This window comes from Danio rerio, chromosome 5 (genome assembly GCF_049306965.1).
Source record: "Danio rerio strain Tuebingen ecotype United States chromosome 5, GRCz12tu, whole genome shotgun sequence".
In the NCBI taxonomy this organism is placed as follows: Eukaryota; Metazoa; Chordata; class Actinopteri; order Cypriniformes; family Danionidae; genus Danio; species Danio rerio.
In genome coordinates, this window is record NC_133180.1 from 4,427,179 (window position 1) to 4,449,669 (window position 22,491).

The 22,491-nt window shown below is 36.4% G+C and overlaps 1 protein-coding gene across 3 annotated transcripts in view; it reads right to left on the reverse strand.

Annotated features, from left to right (window-relative positions):
* The window catches only part of mlxipl (MLX interacting protein like), a 70,803-nt gene extending 48,641 nt beyond the window's left edge, over nt 1-22,162 (reverse strand). For all 3 annotated transcript variants that reach the window (XR_012405699.1, XM_073949688.1, NM_001328694.1), the window contains 4 exon segments: nt 21,772-22,162; nt 7,030-7,136; nt 3,977-4,059; nt 2,704-2,793 (listed from right to left, as the gene is read on the reverse strand). Coding sequence is in view for 2 of the 3 variants with exons in the window: in XM_073949688.1 (XP_073805789.1) it covers nt 2,704-2,793; nt 3,977-4,059; nt 7,030-7,136; nt 21,772-22,121 (630 nt within the window). In the remaining variant the exon portion in view is untranslated.
* Between the last annotated feature and the right edge of the window lie 329 nt (nt 22,163-22,491).

The following is a 22,491-nucleotide window of genomic DNA, read 5'->3' on the forward strand; positions in this document are numbered from 1 at the left end:
CCGTTGTGATTCCTTTTCTCATCATTTACTTTTATCACATCTTGTGCCATCAAATCAGTGAAAGAGCTCCATTGCTTATCAGTAGCACCCGTCATCACATACAAACTCACGGTCTGAAAATTGTTTCCTCTTCCCTTACTCCCCCACCTACTACCTGGCTGCCTTAAATACCGATTTCGACAGAATAAAAGTCTTCATTCACAAAATCTAAAACAATAAAGCAAATACTCTAACATGGGTAATATACAAAGCAAATACTCACACCTGAATACAATAATGATCAAATGTAAACTTAATAATAATAATAATCATATCATCCAATCAACCTATTTAAACCAAACATAATATTAATAAAAGAAAGAAAGAAATGGCTCCAACATAAGCTCTGCAGAAGAGCATCTCTGAACACACAACACAGCAAATCTTGAGGCAGATGGGCTACAGTAGCAGAAGAGCACACCGGGTGCCGCTCCTGTCAGCTAAGAACAGGAAACTGAGGCTACAATTCACACAGACTCACCAAAACTGGACAATAGAAGATTGGAGAAACGTTGCCTGCTCTGATGAGTCTCCATTTCTGCTGCCACATTCAGATGGTCGGCTCAGAATTTGGCATCAACAACATGAAATCCATCCATGGATCCATTCTGCCTTGTATCAACAGTTTAGGCTGGTGGTGGTGGTGTAATGGTGTGGGGGATATTTTCTTGGCACACCACAGCCTACCTGAGTATTGTTGCTGATCATGTCCATCCCTTATGACCACAGTGTCTCCATCTTCTGATGGCTACTTCCAGCAGGATAACACACCATGTCATAAAGTGTGAATCATCTCAGACTGGTTTCTTGAACGTGACAATAGCCCCTTTCACACAGTGATACCGGTAAATATCCGGAAAATTTACGGAACGACTTTACCGGTATATACAAAAAAGCGCTGTTCACACAGGCGAGGACGTTACGGAATTTTTCCGGAAAAGAGCATTCACACACCAATTTCAAAATAGCGGTAAATTCTGACATCACCACAAATGAGCTCTAAACGGCTGCGCTTGTGTTTGTAAACATTTGACTAAATCACAAACTCTGTGGATGATCAATATTGTGAACAACTTTCACAGGATCACTTTCGCATGTCGAGATGTACATAATATGTGTGTGTGCTGGCGCTCACAGGCTGTTTCACAGGCACACGCAAAGCTTGAAGGTAAACAAACAACGGCTTATCATAAGCATCTCATCGATGATTATTTACACAGTTGACATTAAGAAGAACATATAAACGTGATCTGACTAACTTCTAGCAGCTAAATGTGTCTGGAAAAATATTCAAAGGCTTTTATTCTCACAAACCGTGCGGACGTAAATGCTTCTGACTGTTGTGATTGGCTAAAGCAGAAGTCTCACGTCAGCATGTTCTAGACGTGCACGCGATTATTCCGGAAATCTTCCTTCTGCATTCACACAGCGCAGCATTCCGGCAAATTACCGGTAATGTTACAACTTCTCTTTCCGGAAAATAGCCAGAACGAATTTACCGGTATTTTCAAAAAGGACCTGTTCACACATACACACCTTTCCGGAAAATTGCCGGTAATTTTCCGGAAAGGTCTGTATGTGTGAAAGGGGCTATTGAGTTCACTGTACTCAAATGGCCTCCACAGTCACCAGTTCTCAATCCAACAGAGCACCTTTGGGATGTGGTGAAACGGGAGATTGGCATCATGGATCTGCAGCCGACGAATCTGCAGCAACTGTGTGATGCTTTCATGTCAATATGGAGCAAAATCTCTGAGGAATATTTCCAGTACTAGTAAAGTGTACCTAATAAAGCGGCAGGTAAGTGTATACTGATTTAATTTAAACAATTTTATGCACATCTTATGCTGTTATACAGGCATTACATTTATCACTGTTTTCTTTTGCTCTGGATTCTGGCATATTCAGAAACACCTGCTGGGTAATGGGCATGATTTTATTTTTAAACATCAACTTGCAGTAACTATAGTCAAGTAACTAAAGTAAAAAAAAATGGTTTTCTCAGTTTCAAATATTAAAATTGTGTGGGTTAATCTGCTTTGGTGTACTTTTAAATGTCTGATTAATTATTCATTTCATTTAAAAAATAAAATAAAGCAATTTTATGCATTTCTTTTGTTGTTACACAGGATTTATATTTATCACAGTTTTTTTTTTTTTATATATTTTCATTGCATAGCTCCGGTTTCCCCCACAGTCCAAACACATGCGGTACAGGTGAATCGAATTAACTAAAATGGCCATAGTGTATGAGTGTGAGAGTGTATGTGTGTTTCCTAGTACTGGGTTGTGACTGGAAGGGTATCTGCTGCGTAAAACATATGCTGGATTAGTTGGTGGTTCATTCCACTGTGGCGATCCCTGATAAATAAGGGACTTCATTGAAGGAAAACGAATGAATCAATAAATGAACATAAGAAATACAGTGAAAAATGACCTTGCTCTGCTTTTTTACTTGGGAAACATTTTTTAAAAATGATAAGAAATAATGTTGTCTATATATTACATTTTAAAACTTTTATTTGAAGGAACTTCTTGCAAAACCATTTATAACATCTTTATTTATTTAGTTCAATTTCACATTAAAGAAGTGAATAGTGTGTTTTGGCCATATAATATGCACACCTCAGTGACCTCACGCACTGCATTTGATCAGCTACTCACTCTTTTCTTATAGTAAATCCTCCATTTGTGATACTCTTTTATCACCACCTCAATCCGTCTCTTCCAGTAGCTTCCCTCCAGAACAATGGCCTGTAAATGTCATAAATAAGCACATCCGTTAAACCTTTTCTAAAGTCAAATTTAAGCACTTTTCAAGCAGTTTCCACCCTGCAAATAATGCTTTTCTTACTATGAATTTAGTGTTTATAGTCAATCAAGTGTAAATCTGAACTCTACCAGATAAGTTTGGTGCTGAGACCAAATATCAAAGTGACAAGTACCAAAAAAGGTTGGCGCACAATCATTTACCACATAAATCATCAGAGAAAAGAAAAAAGCAAGCATTTCAGTCAGTGTTAAGATCCTTTAACTTAGCTTAAGTAGTCATTTCTGGTGTTCACAATTAATTGACTAACAGGTCTCATTGATCTAATTGTTTTGAATTAAAATCAAAATATCAGAAAACATACACATAGCAATATTTCCCAGATATTATAGTAAATGCCTTATAAATATCCAAACTTTACAATAATATATATCTAACAACAGGGCAGCTCAGTGGCTCAGTGGTTAGCACTGTCACCTCACAGCAAGACGGTCACTGTTTTTAATCTAGGCTGGGTCAGTTGGCATTTGTGTGTGGAGTTTGCATGTTCTCCCCGTGTTGGCGTGGGTTTCCTTCGAGTGCTCCGGGTTCCCCCACAGTCAAAACACATGCACTATAAGGGATCTGAATAAGCTAAATTGGCCGTAGTGTATGAGTGTGTGTTTTAATGAGTGTGTATGGGTGTTTCTCAGTACTGGGTTGCAGATGGAAGGGCATCCGCAGCATAAAAACATATGTTGAAATAGTTGGTGGTTCATTCCACTGTGGTGACCCCTAATAAATAAAAGAGTAAGCTGAAGAAGAACATGCAAACTCCAGAAATGCCAGCTGGCCTAGCTAAAACTCAAACAAGCGACCTTCTTGCTGTGAGGCCACAGTGCTAACCATTGAGCCCACGTGCCACCAGATTTCATTTTCCAAAACCAAAAATATTTATTTTATTTAAATAGTTAATTATTATTACCGGTTTAGTAAAAAAACATTGTCATAGTCAAGCACTTCATCCAAAATCTAAGCACTTGAAAACACTAGATTAAAACTCAGGATTTCTAGCACCCTTTTGAACCCCAATAATGAACCACAGGTTGCATCATGCATACAAATTTAAACCTGAATAAAGACAAGCGACATGTTTGTACTATGCTTTATTTGTATGTAAACACTCACTTCAGGTTTGCCGTGTGCATCTGCCTCTGATCCCTCCAGCGGCGTGATGAACCCACACACAGGGTTTTTCCTTTTCTCCACATCTACAGCAATGTCACATCACATCTCAGTCATTCATTATGCAATTCTATACCTCAGTTTTGTAGTTCATTTGCATTTCTATAATTACTAGTTCTGTGGTAGGACAGACAAAAATGTCATATCACTTAGTGTAATTGTTGAGTCTCAAAATATATAGTAGTATATAGAGTCAAAGTCATCTCTATAGTGCTTTTGACAGTATATATTGTTTCAATGCAGCTTTATAGAAAAGCATGATCTTAGTGTTTCTAAAATATTAATATCTTCATGTCAAGAAAAAAAAATTTTTTCTTTTTTCTTAAAGAATTTTGGAATGTTTTACGAGAAAATAACTTTCAAGCTTGTCGGTTTCAAATTTTTTTACATTTAATTCTATACTTCATTTTCCTTCAACTTAGTCCCTTATTTATCAGGGGTCGCCACAGCGGAATGAACCGCCAACTTCTCCAGCATATGTTTTATGCAGCGAATGCCCTTCAGACGCAAACCAGTACTGGAAAACACCCATACACACTCATACACTACGACCAATTTAGCTCATCCAATTCACCTACAGCGCATGAGTTTGGACTAGAGCACCCGGAGGAAACCCACGGCAACATGGGGAGAACATGCAAACTCCACAAACGCTAACTGACCCAGCCGGGACTCAAACCAGCAACCTTATTGCTGTGAGGCGACAGTGCTAACCACTGAGCCACCACGCCGCCCCTTCTATGCTTTGCTTTTGAGTTAAAAGAGTTTCTACACCAATTTTGTTTTTTTGTTTTTTTCTATAGATATAATTTAGATAAACATATAAATCCACTTTAAATGAAAAGTAGATGGTAACAGTAACTTTTTAAATGAATAAATGAATGAATGAATGAATGAATGAATGAATGAATGAATGAATGAATAAATAAATAAATAAATTACAGGCAGTTGATGCAACTAAGTTGGGATAATTGTGGATGGTTTTTATGGATATAACTGAATTGTGAATTCTGTTTACATTTTGTAACCAAAAATAAACATTGTTCTACTAAAACACCAGTTTTTAGAAACACTTGTTGGGAGTGTAACATTTGTAAAATATGAGTAACACTAAATATTATATCTAAAGTCTTCGTGAAGCAGAAGTTGCTGCAGACTTCTTTTTTGTATTTCCAGCCGAAACCGAATATTTAATAGAGGGCGTGGTTTATTAGTGTCCCTCCTCCCATCTTTCTCAGCAAACTTAAGCTGCGGTCACACTGGGCTTTTCCTCACATAGACTTCCATTCATATGCATGCAAATGCGTCAGACCGGATACGCAAGGTCATGCGTCAAGTTTCGTAGGTTGCTGCGGTGAAAAGTTCAAGCTTGGTGAACTTTGACCTGCGAAATCGCGTCACTTGACCTATCGAGGATCAAAACATGACCTCTCTGGACAGAAATTTAAAACATGGAGCCATCGCTCGCTTTTTTGAATGTCTAATAAGCTTGCTTAATCCCGCCCCTTTTCACAGCACGACAGAATTTCGAATGCTTAAACTCTAATGTGATTGCAGCTTAACAGTTGGAGGGGTGTGGCTAAGCATATTTCAGTCAAGATGACATCATCAGATAAGGACAGTGCCGTAGCACAAAATGCGGAGGCCTCCCTGCAGGGATCGCTGACGGGGCCCCCTGATGAAGAGGGGGGGGGGGGTACGTCATACGCCAATTTGCATATTACTGACGTCATCACGTTTTACCGTTTCTGTTTGTTTAACAGCCTATGGTTAATAAAGGGGTATTTATAATTGCACTACACTTTATATAAGCATGTTTATTTAACTAAATTTATTGCTGTTTGAATACAGTAAGTCATTATAGATGTGTAGTGAATGTGCAGTAATCTCTCATATGAAATAAACTCAGACAAGTTCAGAAACTGTCACTAAAATATCTGTGATTGTGAACAAGAAAAGATTAAACGGTCCAATTAAGTTGTTAAAATAAAGGAGAAGTAGATCGGTTTGACTGTACAAGGGAAATACCTTCACACTGCCTGTGCTAAATCATTTGTCGTCGGTACGCAGAGGGGTGATCTGCTCTCGGGCTGCAGGTGGGAGAGGCTGCTGTAGAGGACTGACTGGGCCGCCTGTCAGTGCTGTGAGGCGGGGGAGGGGCCGGCGGCATCACACGCAGCTCGTTGAGAAGAGTAGGGACGGTACAGTATGGACAAATGACAGTCTAAAAAAATCTCCAATAACACACAAAAAAATTCGCTAGGATTTGTCGTTAGGGGGGTCTGAAAAGTCGCTAAATCTAGTGACAAAGTCGCTAAGTTGGCAACATTGGCGGCAAGCAATCAGAATGAAGTAGTCCACCCCTTGAGAGGTGTTCAGAGAACACAGATGTGTAAACTTTGGTTCCGACCACAGTTGTTCCCAAGAGTTTGATTATTGCGGTTGCCGGTGGATTTTCAATTATTGAAAATCGCGACGACGCAGGGCCCCCTAATCACGCGGTGCCCCCCCCGCGGTGCGTGCCCTGCGGGCCCGTCCGCTACGCCACTGGATAAGGATAGCTGCTCCAGAGCAGAAGGAGATGGACAGATTTTAATTAAAGATTAACCAAAATGTAAATAATTCAATGGATTAACAGTTTTAACAGATTAATGGTTCGCTTTATGTGCACTAGCAAAATAAACATGGAAATTTAGATTTCATGCAGACTTTAAACTATTATCAGATGAGAATAAAACTTGGTCTAAAAATGAACCTTAATGTAAGTCTTCTGCAGAGCGGATGAAATTAATCTATGACTGATATTTATTGAACTGAACTGAATCAACACCCACTTTAGCAGAATAATGACTTTTTAGAGCAATTATACAGCTTAATTTGAATAAGTGTCAAATAGAAAAATGTTCTGGTATATTTTGTGTTTATTACTGCTTTAATAGCGGCAGTGGTTTGACCTAAAGTAAATTAAAGATGACAAAATACATCAGAAGACTCACACTGAATGAACCAGGCCCTCCATATGCCGTTATTCAGACGGATTTTATCCCTCCACAGCAACCTCAAACCTTTGAAAGATTTCCACTTCGGAGACACAAGTTTCCCACTGAGGAGAAACACAAACAATAATGCAAATCAAGATTATATTTAATTTTGTGTGTACAGGTAAAGTCAAAATTCAACTGGCTTGAAATGCTCGGACAGTAACCGGCCTTAAAACACATGCAAATGATGAACATTTTAGTAACTTTAGGATTAAACTTGACAATGACTCATGCAAATCATAAATGTTTTTAACTGTGGATATTGGTCAAATATAACTCCACATCGCAGATCCTACGATGTGACTGTTGAGGATGTGCACGTTGCGATTTCAATGCTAAAACAATATACTGTGCACACTGAAGTTGCACAATAAAGTATGAATAGTAAATACTAACTAGATTATTAAAGTTCGTCGAGACAAACTTTTTAGGCTGGCTTGTGAAAGCCTGTTGGTAATAGTTTATTTAGTTTAAACAATTTTAAAAAGTATGAAAAGAAAGATGGATGGATGGATGGATGGATGGATGGATGGATGGATGGATGGATGGATGGATGGATGGATGGATGGATGGATGGATGGATGGATGGATGGATGGATGGATGGATGGATGGATGGATGGATGGATGGATGGATGGATGGATGGATGGATGGATGGATGGATGGATGGATGGATGGATGGATGGATGGATGGATGGATGGATGGATGGATGGATGGATAGATAGATAGAGGATGGTGTGCTAGCATGAGTCAAACAAGCCAACCCCCGCTTCTCTACAATGTTCTGATGCTGAGATATAGCTGCTGTTATATAGTTGCTAGGTTAGTCTGTTTTGTTGCTATGGAGTTGATTGACAGCTTAGACTGATGATGTATCAAAGCTTTTTGCTAGTATGAACAGTTAAAAACAACCCCCATGTCTCTATCACACTGCAGCATGACGATATCAATCTGAACCTCTATAATGGCAGTCTATGGGACAGTTGCTAGGGTGCAGTATCTGGTTGTTAGGGGTGTGGCTAGAAAGTTAAAAGCTCATCAGTTATTGGTAGTTTGGTAGTCTGAGTTAAATGAGCCCAGTTAGAGGTCTGTGCGACAGTCTGATGTAGAGTTATGAGCGGACAAAGTTTGACCCAATGTTAAGTCAATGGGATTTTTCAGACGATCCCGGGATGTTTTTCGGAAAACCGAAAGTTGGATCAGTCGGAAAAGACATAGCAACCTAAGTCAGACCAGTTTGGAGGTCTGCTGTGAGTTTGGTGGTCATAGCTCGAAAGCTCTAGGAGGAGATAGAGTATCATTTTTAGTCTCAGATGAAAAATAGGATAACAATAGTCTGGCTTGCTACACAAGCCAGCCTAATAACACAAATGCACTGAGTGTGCAATCAACTCAATAAAAGACATATCGGTCTTGATGATATTGCAGAACAATGGTGAAATCTTCCCTTTTCACCCTTCTGGCTCCATATAAACATCTATTTTTAACTGTGCCTGCAGTCAAAATAATTTCATCAGTCTAATGCGGTGACACATTTACTGACAGCTCTAGTGCACTTAACCTCTTAAAACAGGAGGCGAGTGAACTAAGAGAGTTGTGTTCGCTCGGTTGCTAAGAGTCTGCTAACACTGGTTGCTAAAATGTGGGAAATGGCTTGAAATTACTGCAAACCCTGCCTGATAAACAACACTGATAGGACGTCAACAGCATACAATATCTGCTGTCTGAATGTGGTCTTGCTAGGATACACTAAAGTGTAGTTAAACAACAAGTGCACAACAGAGGAAAAAGATTTATTACAAAAATGTGTTGTTTTGGAATATATTTCATGTAAAAGTATTCATTAAGGCGAGGCAGTGGCGCAGTAGGTAGTGCTGTCGCCTCACAGCAAGAAGGTCGCTGGGTCGAACCTCTGCTCAGTTGGCGTTTCTGTGTGGAGTTTGCATGTTCTCCCTGCCTTCGCTTGGGTTTCCATCGGGTGCTCCGGTTTCCCCCACAGTCATGCGGTACAGGTGAATTGGGTAGGCTAAATAGTCCGTAGTGTTTGAGTGTGTGTGTGAATGCATGTGTGGATGATTCCCAGAGATGGGTTGCGGCTGGAAAGGCATCCGCTGCGTAAAAACTGGCTGGATAAGTTAGTGGTTCATTCCGCTGTGGCGACCCCGGATTAATAAAGGGGCTAAGCCAACAAGAAAATGAATGAATGAATATTCATTAAGCAAATTTTATGGACATAAAATAAATACTTTTTATCATATTTATTTATTTTCAAATTCTGTTCATTTTAGTTGTGTTTAATAAGATTATTTTCCTCACAAAGCCCTAACCTAAATCAAGAAGTCCCTCTTTGAACTAAAAAGAGAACAGTAAAAATGTTGATTGTATTTTTTTTTTAATTAACACACTGAAACTGAGATATATTTTATACATATTATATTTAAGGTTTTATTTCTATTTCTTTAAATTTCAATATTCATTTATTCATTGTCGGCTTAGTCCCTTTATTAATCAGGGGTTGCCACAGCAGAATGCACCGCCAACTTATCCAGCATATGCTTTACACAGTGGATGCCCTTCCAGCAGCAACCCATATCTGGGAAACATCCATACACACTCATTCACACTCAAACACTACAGACAATTTAGCCAATCCAATTTACCTGTACCGCATGTCTTTGGACTGTGGGGAAACCGGAGCTAAATTTGTATATTTCATTTAAAAATAGTGAAATAATTAGTTCTGTCAAAAGATTAATCGATTAATTACATGTGCATATATTTGAGAAAATTATTATTTATGTTTAGAAATTAAATATTTACATCTATACAACTGCTCATTAAATCAAATTTCTAATCGGGCAATCACATGGCAGCAACTCAGTGCATTTCGGCATGTAGACATCGTCAAGACGACCTGCTGCAGTTCAAACCGAGCATCAGAATGGGGAAGAAAGGGGAGTTAAGTGACTTTGAATGTGGCATGGTTGTTAGTGCCAGACGGGCTGCTCTAAGTATTTCAGAAACTGCTGATCTACTGGGATTTTTACGCACAACCATCTCTAGGGTTTACAGAGAATGGTCAGAAAAAAAGGAAATATCCAGTGAGTGGCAGTTCTGTGGGCGCAAATGCCTTGTTGATGACAGAGGTCAGAGGAGAATGGCCAGACTGGTTCAGCTGATAGAAAGGCAACAGTAACTCAAATAAGCACTCGCTACAACCGAGGTCTGCAGAAGAGCATCTCTGAACACACAACACATCCAACCTTGAAGTGGATGGGCTACAGCAACAGAAGACCACACCGGGTCACTCCTGTCAAAAGAACAGGAAACTGAGGCTACAATTCACACAGGCTCACCAAAATCCCATAATGACCTCAGTGTCTCCATCTTCTGATGGCTACTTCCAGCAGGATAACACACCATGTCATAAAGCGTGAATCATCTCAGACTGGTTTCTTCAACATAACAATGAGTTCACTGTACTCAAATGGCCTCCACAGTCACCAGAGCTCAATCCAATAGAGCACCTTTGGGATGTGGTGGAACAGGAGAGTCTCATCATGGATCTGCAGCCGACAAATCTGGAGAAACTGTGTGATGCTCTCATGTCAATTTCCAGTACCTTGAATCTATGCCACGAAGGATTAAAGGTCAGTTCTGAGGGCAAAAGAGGGTACATCCTGGTACCAGTAAACTGTACCTAATAAAGTGGCCAGTGAGTGTGTGTATATAATTATTATACATATATACTGTATGTGTAATATATATACATATATACATGCATACATATATATTTAGATATATGTATTTTATTTTTTTCCCCAATTTCTGTTTAACGGAGAGAAAGTTTTTTTTAACACATTTCTAATCATAATAGTTTTAATAACTTATTTCTAATAACTGATGTATTTTACCTTTGCCATGATGACAGTGAATAATATTTGACTAGATATTCTTCAAGACACTTCTATACAGCTTAATGTGACATTTAAAGGCTTAACTAGGTTAATTAGGTTAACTAGGCAGGTTAGGGTAATTAGGCAAGTTATTGTATAACGATGGTTTGTTCTGTGGACAATCGTAAAAATATAGCCTAAAGGGTCTAATAATTTTGACCTTAAAATGGTGTTCAAAAAATTAAAAACTGCTTTTATTCTAGTCGAAATAAAACAAATAAGACTTTTTCTAGAAGAAAAAATATTATCAGACACACTGTGAAAATATGTTGTGTATATGCTGTGTATATTGTTGTGTATATGTTGTGTATGTGTGTGTACACACACACACACACACACACACACACACACACACACACACACACTATATATACCCACACACATATAAATATATATATATCCACACACACACACACTGATAAACAGTGAGTACACACATGTAAATACAAACTTTTATTTTAGATGTGATTAATCGAGATGTTTGACAGCATTAAATATTAACAACAAAAAAGTGCATAATAATAATAGAAATAGTAATAATAATAATAATAATAAAATATTTGACAGAAAATTTACTTAAAACTTAAACTTAATTTTAATTTAAAAAAAATTTACAATAAAAAATTGCAGCAAAAAAAATATAGTTGAACCACTAAACTTCTATATTCTTTTCATAATATTATATTTACATTTTTTCAGATGGCCAAAAAATTAAAAATTAAAAATAATAAAAAGCTTCAGCAAGCAAATACACACATAATTAATTGAAAACCTTGTTTTGCAAATAAAAAAGACGTGAATGTACATGTGAGACTTGAGTGATTACAAGAGCACTGTTTGATGTTTAGGGTTAGAGGTTGATCAATATAGTGACGACCAACACTTAAGGTGCCAGAGAACATTAACACTGTGTGTTTATGGCACAATAACTATATCTCACTGTCCAATAACAACAGTCATAATGTTATTGTCATATATGGTGACACGAGCAGATGTTTGTGATAGCCTAGAAAAGCTGACATGATTTCTCGCCTCAGCTGGCGTCAGGTCACAGATTACTATTGCTGACTCCAGGCCAAACGCATACTGTGGTTACATCACAATATATTGACACCAGCTAATGTGTACACCGCAAAATACATACAGCTGAAGTCAATACGATTGAGATCAAATGATTTAGATAAGACTAACGTTCTCTGAGTGGAAACTGAAAATATATGCAGAAGTGTCTCAGAATGCGTTAGTCTATGGAGACTTCTGTCGCTGTTCATTAGTGCTTCATCTGAAACTCTACATTTATAATCCCTCTATGCTGACAGTATCCTCAGCAGCTCAAACACTCTAATGGCTAATGGACAGACGGCTGCTTCTCACTCAGGGCTGCTGTTCATGCTAATGAGAGAGAGAGAGAGAGGGTCACTAGTGGGCGGGGCTTTCCCCCTTTGATGACAATTACAAAGGCGGAATGTCAATCAAAGTGTTCCTGCAGACTGTTTTGATCAAGTCTGGTTATACAAACATGTATTTAAATGTTTTACTATTAGAGGCTGGATATATTCACACACTGCTGCCACACAACTGTGTTTAAACCCCTTATAAATGTGAGTTTTGCATAATAGCTCCACTTTAATACACTAGACCAGTGGATTTCAAAGTGGGGGTCGGAACCCATCACAAGACAATGATGGTTGGTCGCTTGGGGATTTCCAAAAATCAAATTCATTTAATTAAAATACAAGAATTACCATATTTTTCCATAACCTACAGAAGAAAAAAAAAACAGTAGTTACTAGTTACATTAAAAACAACAACATGCAAATAAAAAGCCATCAGCCTTTCCATTTTTTGCGACCCCTGTGCCCGGTTTTTCAAAAAAATCCTGTTTTTGCGATCCGTGATCACGTAATCCAGCTTATTTTTTGAGCCAGTTTTTCAAAGCAACATCGGATTGGATCATTCTGATCCGGATAGGAACTTTTCAGGATCACTAAATCTGGATAACCAGTGTCAATCAGGATAGGAAATCACAATGTAGAACTATAGATATGTAAAGAGCGACAAGTAGAATAGTCAGTGTGGGAAAAAAAAATATAACTTTATTTTTATTTAAAGTGAAAACACACACATTTAAAGAAACTTAAAACAAGTAAAACCCCACCCCATCCCATCTGAGACCTACAACACAGACACTGTACATTGAGGATATTTATAACAAGTTTCAAATATAGATTTATTGAATAAAAAAGACTTAATGTCAAAACCTCCACAATAATTTCAGACTTTCTCATCTGATGTGGAGAGAGCAGCTTGTCTGAGTGTAGACTTTAGGAGGTGGATCTCTAGTCTGGCCTTGGTTTGCTGCAGTTTGGTCAGAGTCAATTGCTCCTCTGCCAGATGAAGCTGTGTTTCTGCCCTTTCAGTCTCTTATTGCAATTGTTAAAAGTGATTTAAAAAATCAGTCATTGCCATTCTTTGCATTTTTTTTTTTTTTTTGGTTATTCTGTAATCATTGCAATCATCACTAATAAACATTCTAAAAAGAAAAATATTTTCCATTGTGATGAATATATATATCAATTAGTGACAATAAAATTTATTGTATTTGGTCAATTTTGACAGCTGTTTGGGGGATTATTTTATGAGGCCAAGCTCTTTTTACTTTGCTGTAGGCCTATACTGAATACACGCTGAATCCACCCTTTTGATGGGATCAGTATAATCCAGATTTTTTTAATCAAAGTGATCCAAATCCTACAAAAAAGGTCTGAAAAACCCAAAGTAAAGGTTTGAGCCGGATCAAAACCAAGATTGGATTACGTGATCTGATCCGATTATGTAATCCGTTTTTACTTTTGAAAAACCCATTTTCAAGATTTGATCCAATCCCTTATGCAAAACCCTAGTGGATTACTTTTGAAAAGTGTAGATTCAGCGTGTATTTCATGCCCAAAATGTAATAAAAACTTTAAAAATTTATCAAATAATAGTATTTTTGGATCATGCAGTATCTTACAAGATATCCTATTTATTCAGAAGGTTTTAATTGTATTTGTTCATCCGTCAGGCCACAGTGATTAGGTAGGCTTTATCGTATTCAACCTTTCAGTATAGGCCTACAGCAAAGTAGAAAGAGTCTGGCCTCATAAAATAATCCCTTAAACAGCTGTCAAAATTGACCAAAAACAATCTATTTTATTCTGTCACTAATTGATATATATATTCATCACAATGGAAAATATTTTTCCTTTTAAAATATTTATTAGTGATGCATGCAATGATTACAGAATGACCAGAAAAATGCAAAGAATGGCAATCACTGATTTTTTAAATCACTTTCAACAATTGCAAAAAGAGACTGAAAGGGCAGAAACACAGCTTCATCTGGCAGAGGAACAACTGACTCTGACCAAACTGCAGCAAACCAAGGCCAGACTAGAGATCTGCCTCCTAGAGGCTACGCTAAGACAAGCTGCTCTCTCCACATCAGATGAGAAAGTGTGAAATTATTGTGGAGGTTTTGACATTAAGTCTTTTTTTATTCATTACATCTGTATTTAGAACTTGTTATAAATATACTCAATGTACAGTGTCTGTGTTGTAGGTCTCAGATGGGATGGGGTGGGGTTTTACTTGTTTTTAGTTTCTTTAAATGTGTGTGTTTTCACTTTAAATAGAAATAAAGTTATATTTTTTCCCACGCTGGCTATTCTACTTGTCGCTCTTTACGTATCTATAGTTCTACATTGTGATTTCCTATTCTGATTGAGCACTGGTTATCCAGATTTAGTGATCCTGAAAAGTTCCTATCCGGATCAGAATGATCCAATCCGATGTTGCTTTAAAAAACTGGCTCAAAAAGCAAGCTGGATTACGAAATCACAGATCGCAAAAACAGGACTACTAAATCCGCATCAATTTTATACGGATTAAACCTTTTGAAAAACCGGGCCCTGATGGGATCCTTTGAATCCAGATTTTTTGGACCAAAGTGATCCAAATCCTACAAAAAAGGTCTGAAAAACCCAAATCCAAATCCGGATCAAAACCAAGACTGGACTATGTGATCTAATCCGATTATGTAATCCATTTTTTTTTCTTTTGTAAAACCCAGTTTCAAGATTTGATCCAATCTCTTATCTTTAATCCTAGAGGAGTACTTTTGAAAAACCGGGCCCTGGGGTGATTATGTAATAATAAAGACACAACACATTGATTTTAAGGCACCAGGTAAAACTTTCTGACATCTATACAGCACTCATGTACATTAAACATAAACACAGGCCACAACTGAACATTGAGGATGGTCTCTGAGTGGCGTTCTTCAAAATTAAATGATGAATAGACTTGTGTCTATTGGTATATGTGCGCCGGTGTGTAAGGTTTATATATTTATAACAGCCTCAGAGGATATTGGGGGTCACGAGTCACTGGCATTGATATAATTTTGGGGGCCACAGGGTGAAAAGTTTGAGAACCCCTGCACTACACCAGGGATCACCAAACTTGTTCCTGGAGGTCCTACAGATTTTAGCTCCAACCCTGATCAAACACACCTGATCAAGCTAATCAAGGTCTTAAGCTGCGATCAACATTAGAGTTTAAGCATGCGATATTCTGTCGTGCGGTGCTGCGAAAAGGGGCGGGATTAAACAAGATTATTAGACTCCAGAGAGGTCATGTTTTGATCCTCGATAGGTCTCACGCAGTCAAGTGATGCGATTTCGCAGGTCAGAGTTCACCAAGCTTAAACTTTGCACCACAGCAACCTGCGAAACTTGACGCATAACCCTGCGTTTCCAGTCTGACGCATTCACGTGCATATTAATGGAAGTCTATGGGAGGAAAAGCCCAGTGTGACCGCAGCTTTACTAGGTATACTTAAAACACCCAGGCAGGTGTGTTGAGGCAAGTTGGAGCTGAACCCTGCAAGGCAGCGGACCTCCAGGAACGAGATTAGTGACCCCTGCACTAGACATTGAGATGATTCGGTCTACATGTTGCAATATGTCAAATTAATAAAATCTGTGTGTGTTTTGTAGAAAGTGGCATGCATTACTCTAGCCGCGTTACTCTGTAACCCTCACCTCATTTGTCTTCCAACTCCTATCAAAGTCCAGATGCTTTTTTTAAACTCAGTCAAGGATTTCACAGCTGTTTCGAAAGCAGGGCTGAATGTACAAGAGCTCAGGCTTTCTCACACCCATCCTCAGTTGCATTACCATAAAACATTGCTAAAAATCACATAACATGCATGTAAATGGATAGTGTATATGTAACCGTGAAGTGTTTTGCGAACTAAGCCATGTTTTCTTGAAAATTATTCATTATATTTCTTTCCCACATTTATTTTTGAAGGAGATCGACCAGTGGAATTGTAAGCCCTATCAAGATTTTAATTTTATAGCTATCATAAAGTGACATAATTGGGTGAGAATGATGTAAACGCTGTAGGTGACATCTCTGGTCAGCTGTTTCTTTCTTTATTTTATTTTACTTATTCACATACTACTTTCGTGCGTATGTTAAAAAAAAAATTTAAAATTAAAGTTTTTAAAAGATAATATGTTATTCATAATGATATTGCTTACATTTTACATTAATGCTCACTTTTGATTTACTGATTTTCATATTAGACATTTATTGTAGCTGCTTTCCAATTGCCGCAATTGTTGGTAGAGCAAGCAAGTTTTGTACGCGTAAAGTCAGAGTCCGTAGGCAAATAGATGCAAATAAAAACATCTTTATTTTACTTTATCAACTTCCAATTAACAGAATTACTTAATCACTTTCCTTACTCTATATGAACACTTCTCTGTTACCTTGAGTTATGTTACGAGACGAGACGGTCAAAAACTGTGTGCTTCCTACCAACACTGTCTTCCTCCATGCAGTGAAGCCACAGTTATATAGTCTCCTACTGACACCTTGTGGCCAATAGCCAAAATACAATGTATGGCTCCTACATATATAATGTTTTGAATTCAAATAGATGCATTTTTAAAGACGTTTAAAAACCAACCTTAAAATAAATATGTGTAGGTAAATTCAATAAATGTAGAAATAAAACATAAAATGGAGAAAAAAATGTTTCCTGAGTGCTTTTGTTTACATTTTGTTATTATAAGTTTTCAGAAACAATATAAAAGGTGCAAATTCCACTTCATTTATTCATCTTACATAAACTTTTAAGAATAATCACATTTAATTGCATCCAAAATAAAAGTTTGTTTTGACGCAAGATTATGTGTGTATTTTTTTTTTTATTCATTAATTATTTTCATTTGGCTTAGTCCCTTATTTATCAGAAGTGCCACTATACTCCCTGCTGAAAAATCCATCTTAAACCAGCCTAGGCTGGTTGGCTGGTTTTAGAGGGGTATTGGCCATTTCCAGGCTGGTTTCCAGCCATTTCCAGCCTGGTCTTAGCTAGTCAGGCTGGAAAATGACCAGCTAAATCCAGCTAAAACCAGCCTGGTTTAAGTTGGACATAGCTGGTTTTGGCAGGGCTCCCAGCCTGGCTAGGCTAGTCAAGCTGGTCTTTGCTGGTCATCTCCCAGCCTGACCAGCCTAGTTATAGTATAGCTATAGTCTGGTTCAAAACACATGGTAGTATTAACCATAAATTATAATTTATAATATTTAAAGTTCTACCTAAACAACACTCTTACTCTATAGACTTTGAAAAACTGAATTTTTACACAGGTTAACATAAAGATATTGCGGTAACAGTTATGTAATTGCCTCAGTGAAGTAAGCAATAACGTGTGGCCATTTTACACTCTAAATGCGTCTTAAATAGACATTACAGTGAGATGAATGTAATAAAATGAATTGTTTTAATTAATTTACGTAGGCTACTTTATTATAATATGGTTCAAAAACAACAGTATTTGCCATAAATTATTATTTACAATATTTTAAATTGTACCTACATTCTTGCTTTGTATAAACTTCTGAAAAGCTGAATTGTTACATATGTTAACAAAGATAATTGAGGTAAAGTTGGTTTTGTATTTGCACATTCGTTCAGTGACAACTTGTGACACGGTCCCTGTATCGGTAACCATGGTAAATTGAATATTGGGTCTGAAATCTCCTCTAAGTTTGACTTAAAAACAACATAGGCACTATTTATTTGACTGTGAACAACGTCGTACTTTGATAATATGATTTCCCTATTTAGAATTAGCAAATAATTATTTTATTAATTAGTATATATTAAGTTAGTTAAGGAGAAAGTCAGAATGGGCGAATATAAAATCAACTTTAACTCAACACAATACAAAGATATTGCGGTAACAGTTATGTAAACAATGCAGTGATGTGTAGCTAAGCTGAACTATACTACTTCATAGTGAAGTAAACAATAACATGTGGTGATTTTACACTCTAAATGTGTCTTAAATAAACATTACAGTTAAGTAAATGTAATAAAATAAACTATTTTAATTAATTCACATAGGCTACTTTTCTATGGTTTGCTTCAAAGCACAACAGTATTTGCCATAAATTATTATTGATAATATTCAAAGTTGTACCTACATTCTTGCTTTATATAAACTACTGAAAAGCTGAATTGTTACATATGTTAACAAAGATAATTGAGGTAAAGTTGGTTTTGTATTTGCACATTCGTTCAGTGACAACTTGTGACACGGTCCCTGTATTGTTTACCATGTTACTTTGAATATTGGGTCTGAAATCTCATCTAAGTATGACTTGAAAACAACATAGGCACTATTTATTTGACTGTGAACAATGTCGTTCTTTGATAATATAATTTCTCTATTTGGTGAATATTTAAAGTTGTATCTACATTCTTGCTTAGTACAGACTACTGAAAAACTGAATTTTTACACACGTTTACAGAAAGATATTGCAGTAAGTTATGTAAACATCGCAGTGACGTGTAAGTTGAACGTAGGACTGCCTCATAGTGAAGTAAACAATAACGTGTGGCCATTTTACACTCTAAATGTGTCTAATATAGACATTACAGTTAAATAAATATAATAAATTGAACTATTTTAAGTAAATCACGTAGGCTACTTTATTATAGTATGGTTCAAAAGACAACAGTATTTGCCAGAAATTATTATTTATATTATTTAAAGTTGTATCTACTTTCTTGCTTTGTACAGACTACTGAAAAACTGTATTTTTACATGCATTAACAGACAGATATTGTGGTAACGGTTATGTAAACATTGCAGTGACGTGCAAGTTGAGTGTATAACTGCCTCATAGTGAAGTAAACAATCAGGTGTGGCCATTTTACACTCTAAATGTGTCTTAAATAAACATTACAGTTAAGTAAATGTAATAAAATAAACTATTTTAATTAATTCACATAGGCTACTTTTCTATGGTATGCTTCAAAACACAACAGTATTTGCCATAAATTATTATTGATAATATTCAAAGTTGTACCTACATTCTTGCTTTATATAAACTACTGAAAAGCTGAATTGTTACATATGTTAACAAAGATAATTGAGGTAAAGTTGGTTTTGTATTTGCACATTCGTTCAGTGACAACTTGTGACACGGTCCCTGTATTGTTTACCATGTTACTTTGAATATTGGGTCTGAAATCTCATCTAAGTATGACTTGAAAACAACATAGGCACTATTTATTTGACTGTGAACAATGTCGTTCTTTGATAATATAATTTCTCTATTTGGTGAATATTTAAAGTTGTATCTACATTCTTGCTTAGTACAGACTACTGAAAAACTGAATTTTTACACACGTTAACAGAAAGATATTGCAGTAAGTTATGTAAACATCGCAGTGACGTGTAAGTTGAACGTAGGACTGCCTCATAGTGAAGTAAACAATAACGTGTGGCCATTTTACACTCTAAATGTGTCTAATATAGACATTACAGTTAAATAAATATAATAAATTGAACTATTTTAAGTAAATCACGTAGGCTACTTTATTATAGTATGGTTCAAAAGACAACAGTATTTGCCATAAATTATTATTTATATTATTTAAAGTTGTATCTACTTTCTTGCTTTGTACAGACTACTGAAAAACTTAATTTTTACATGCATTAACAGAAAGATATTGTGGTAACGGTTATGTAAACATTGCAGTGACGTGCAAGTTGAGTGTATAACTGCCTCATAGTGAAGTAAACAATCAGGTGTGGCCATTTTACACTCTAAATGTGTCTTAAATAAACATTACAGTTAAGTAAATGTAATAAAATAAACTATTTTAATTAATTCACATAGGCTACTTTTCTATGGTATGCTTCAAAACACAACAGTATTTGCCATAAATTATTATTGATAATATTCAAAGTTGTACCTACATTCTTGCTTTATATAAACTACTGAAAAGCTGAATTGTTACATATGTTAACAAAGATAATTGAGGTAAAGTTGGTTTTGTATTTGCACATTCGTTCAGTGACAACTTGTGACACGGTCCCTGTATTGTTTACCATGTTACTTTGAATATTGGGTCTGAAATCTCATCTAAGTATGACTTGAAAACAACATAGGCACTATTTATTTGACTGTGAACAATGTCGTTCTTTGATAATATAATTTCTCTATTTGGTGAATATTTAAAGTTGTATCTACATTCTTGCTTAGTACAGACTACTGAAAAACTGAATTTTTACACACGTTTACAGAAAGATATTGCAGTAAGTTATGTAAACATCGCAGTGACGTGTAAGTTGAACGTAGGACTGCCTCATAGTGAAGTAAACAATAACGTGTGGCCATTTTACACTCTAAATGTGTCTAATATAGACATTACAGTTAAATAAATATAATAAATTGAACTATTTTAAGTAAATCACGTAGGCTACTTTATTATAGTATGGTTCAAAAGACAACAGTATTTGCCATAAATTATTATTTATATTATTTAAAGTTGTATCTACTTTCTTGCTTTGTACAGACTACTGAAAAACTTAATTTTTACATGCATTAACAGAAAGATATTGCGGTAACGGTTATGTAAACATTGCAGTGACGTGCAAGTTGAGTGTATAGCTGCCTCATAGTGAAGTAAACAATCAGGTGTGGCCATTTTACACTTTAAATGTGTCTTAAATAAACATTACAGTTAATTAAATGTAATAAAATAAACTATTTTAATTAATTCACATAGGCTACTTTTCTATGGTATGCTTCAAAGCACAACAGTATTTGCCATAAATTATTATTGATAATATTCAAAGTTGTACCTACATTCTTGCTTTATATAAACTACTGAAAAGCTGAATTGTTACATATGTTAACAAAGATAATTGGGGTAAAGTTGGTTTTGTATTTGCACATTCGTTCAGTGACTACTTGTGACACGGTCCCTGTATTGTTTACCATGTTACTTTGAATATTGGGTCTGAAATCTCATCTAAGTATGACTTGAAAACAACATAGGTACTATTTATTTGACTGTGAACAATGTCGTACTTTGATAATATTATATCCCTATTTAGAATTAGCAAATAATTGTTTCATTAATAGAAATATACTAAGTTAGTTAAGGTGAAAGTCTGAATGTGCGAATATAAAACCAATATTAACTCAATACAATACAAAGATATTGCGGTAACAGTTATGTAAACAATGCAGTGACGTGTAGCTAAGCTGAACTATTATTTAACTGCCTCATAGTGAAATAAACAATAACGTGTGACCATTTTACACTCTAAATGTGTCTTAAGAAGGCATTACAGGTAAATAAATGTAAGGAATTGAATAATTTTACCTGTACGCCAGTGTCATGCACTCAAACAGGCGTGTGAGAGTCGGGTCAATGCTCAACCGTCTGGAGCTCAACGGACCGAAGCTGTAGGTCTGGCAGGCCGGTTTATTAGCAGTGTCGAAATCATAATTATCATAATAATTATAAAGAGCTGCGCTTCTCCTCCGGACTGAGTCGCTGTGTGGGGAAGAAACCATGAAGTGTCCGCTGTGGATCACCTGAGTCCGGCGGACGGAACCGAATCCCGTCCCCGCGTCCACACTGGGCAGCTGATCATCCGGATCCGAATCCGACTCTGAATCAGGCCCGATCTGATTCGGTTCTGCGGTTTCTGAATACTCTGCTTTTGCCATCGCAAGAGAACTAGTGTTATTCACTCTTCACAAACTGCACTGAGAGAAATGCTCCATCTGAAGGGGGAGCGGCGCGCACTACAGGTCAAAGTTCAAGTTTTTTTTAATATATATATTCTTTGTTATTAAACATTTACATAACAAATAGGCATTCTCGTGTTTCATTTTAAATATATGTAAACACTATGTCAAGCAGTATACACTATTAAAAACGTCCGCAGTTTTGTGATTCATGTTTTTATTTATTTTTCCCCCATTTATTTCTGCTTTTGACTTGCAATATAGGAGCTTGATCTTCTTACAACAACTTTCAACCTATAAAAATTCCCCTTTCATTAACATTTGTAAAAGTTTGCAATCTATATTGTCT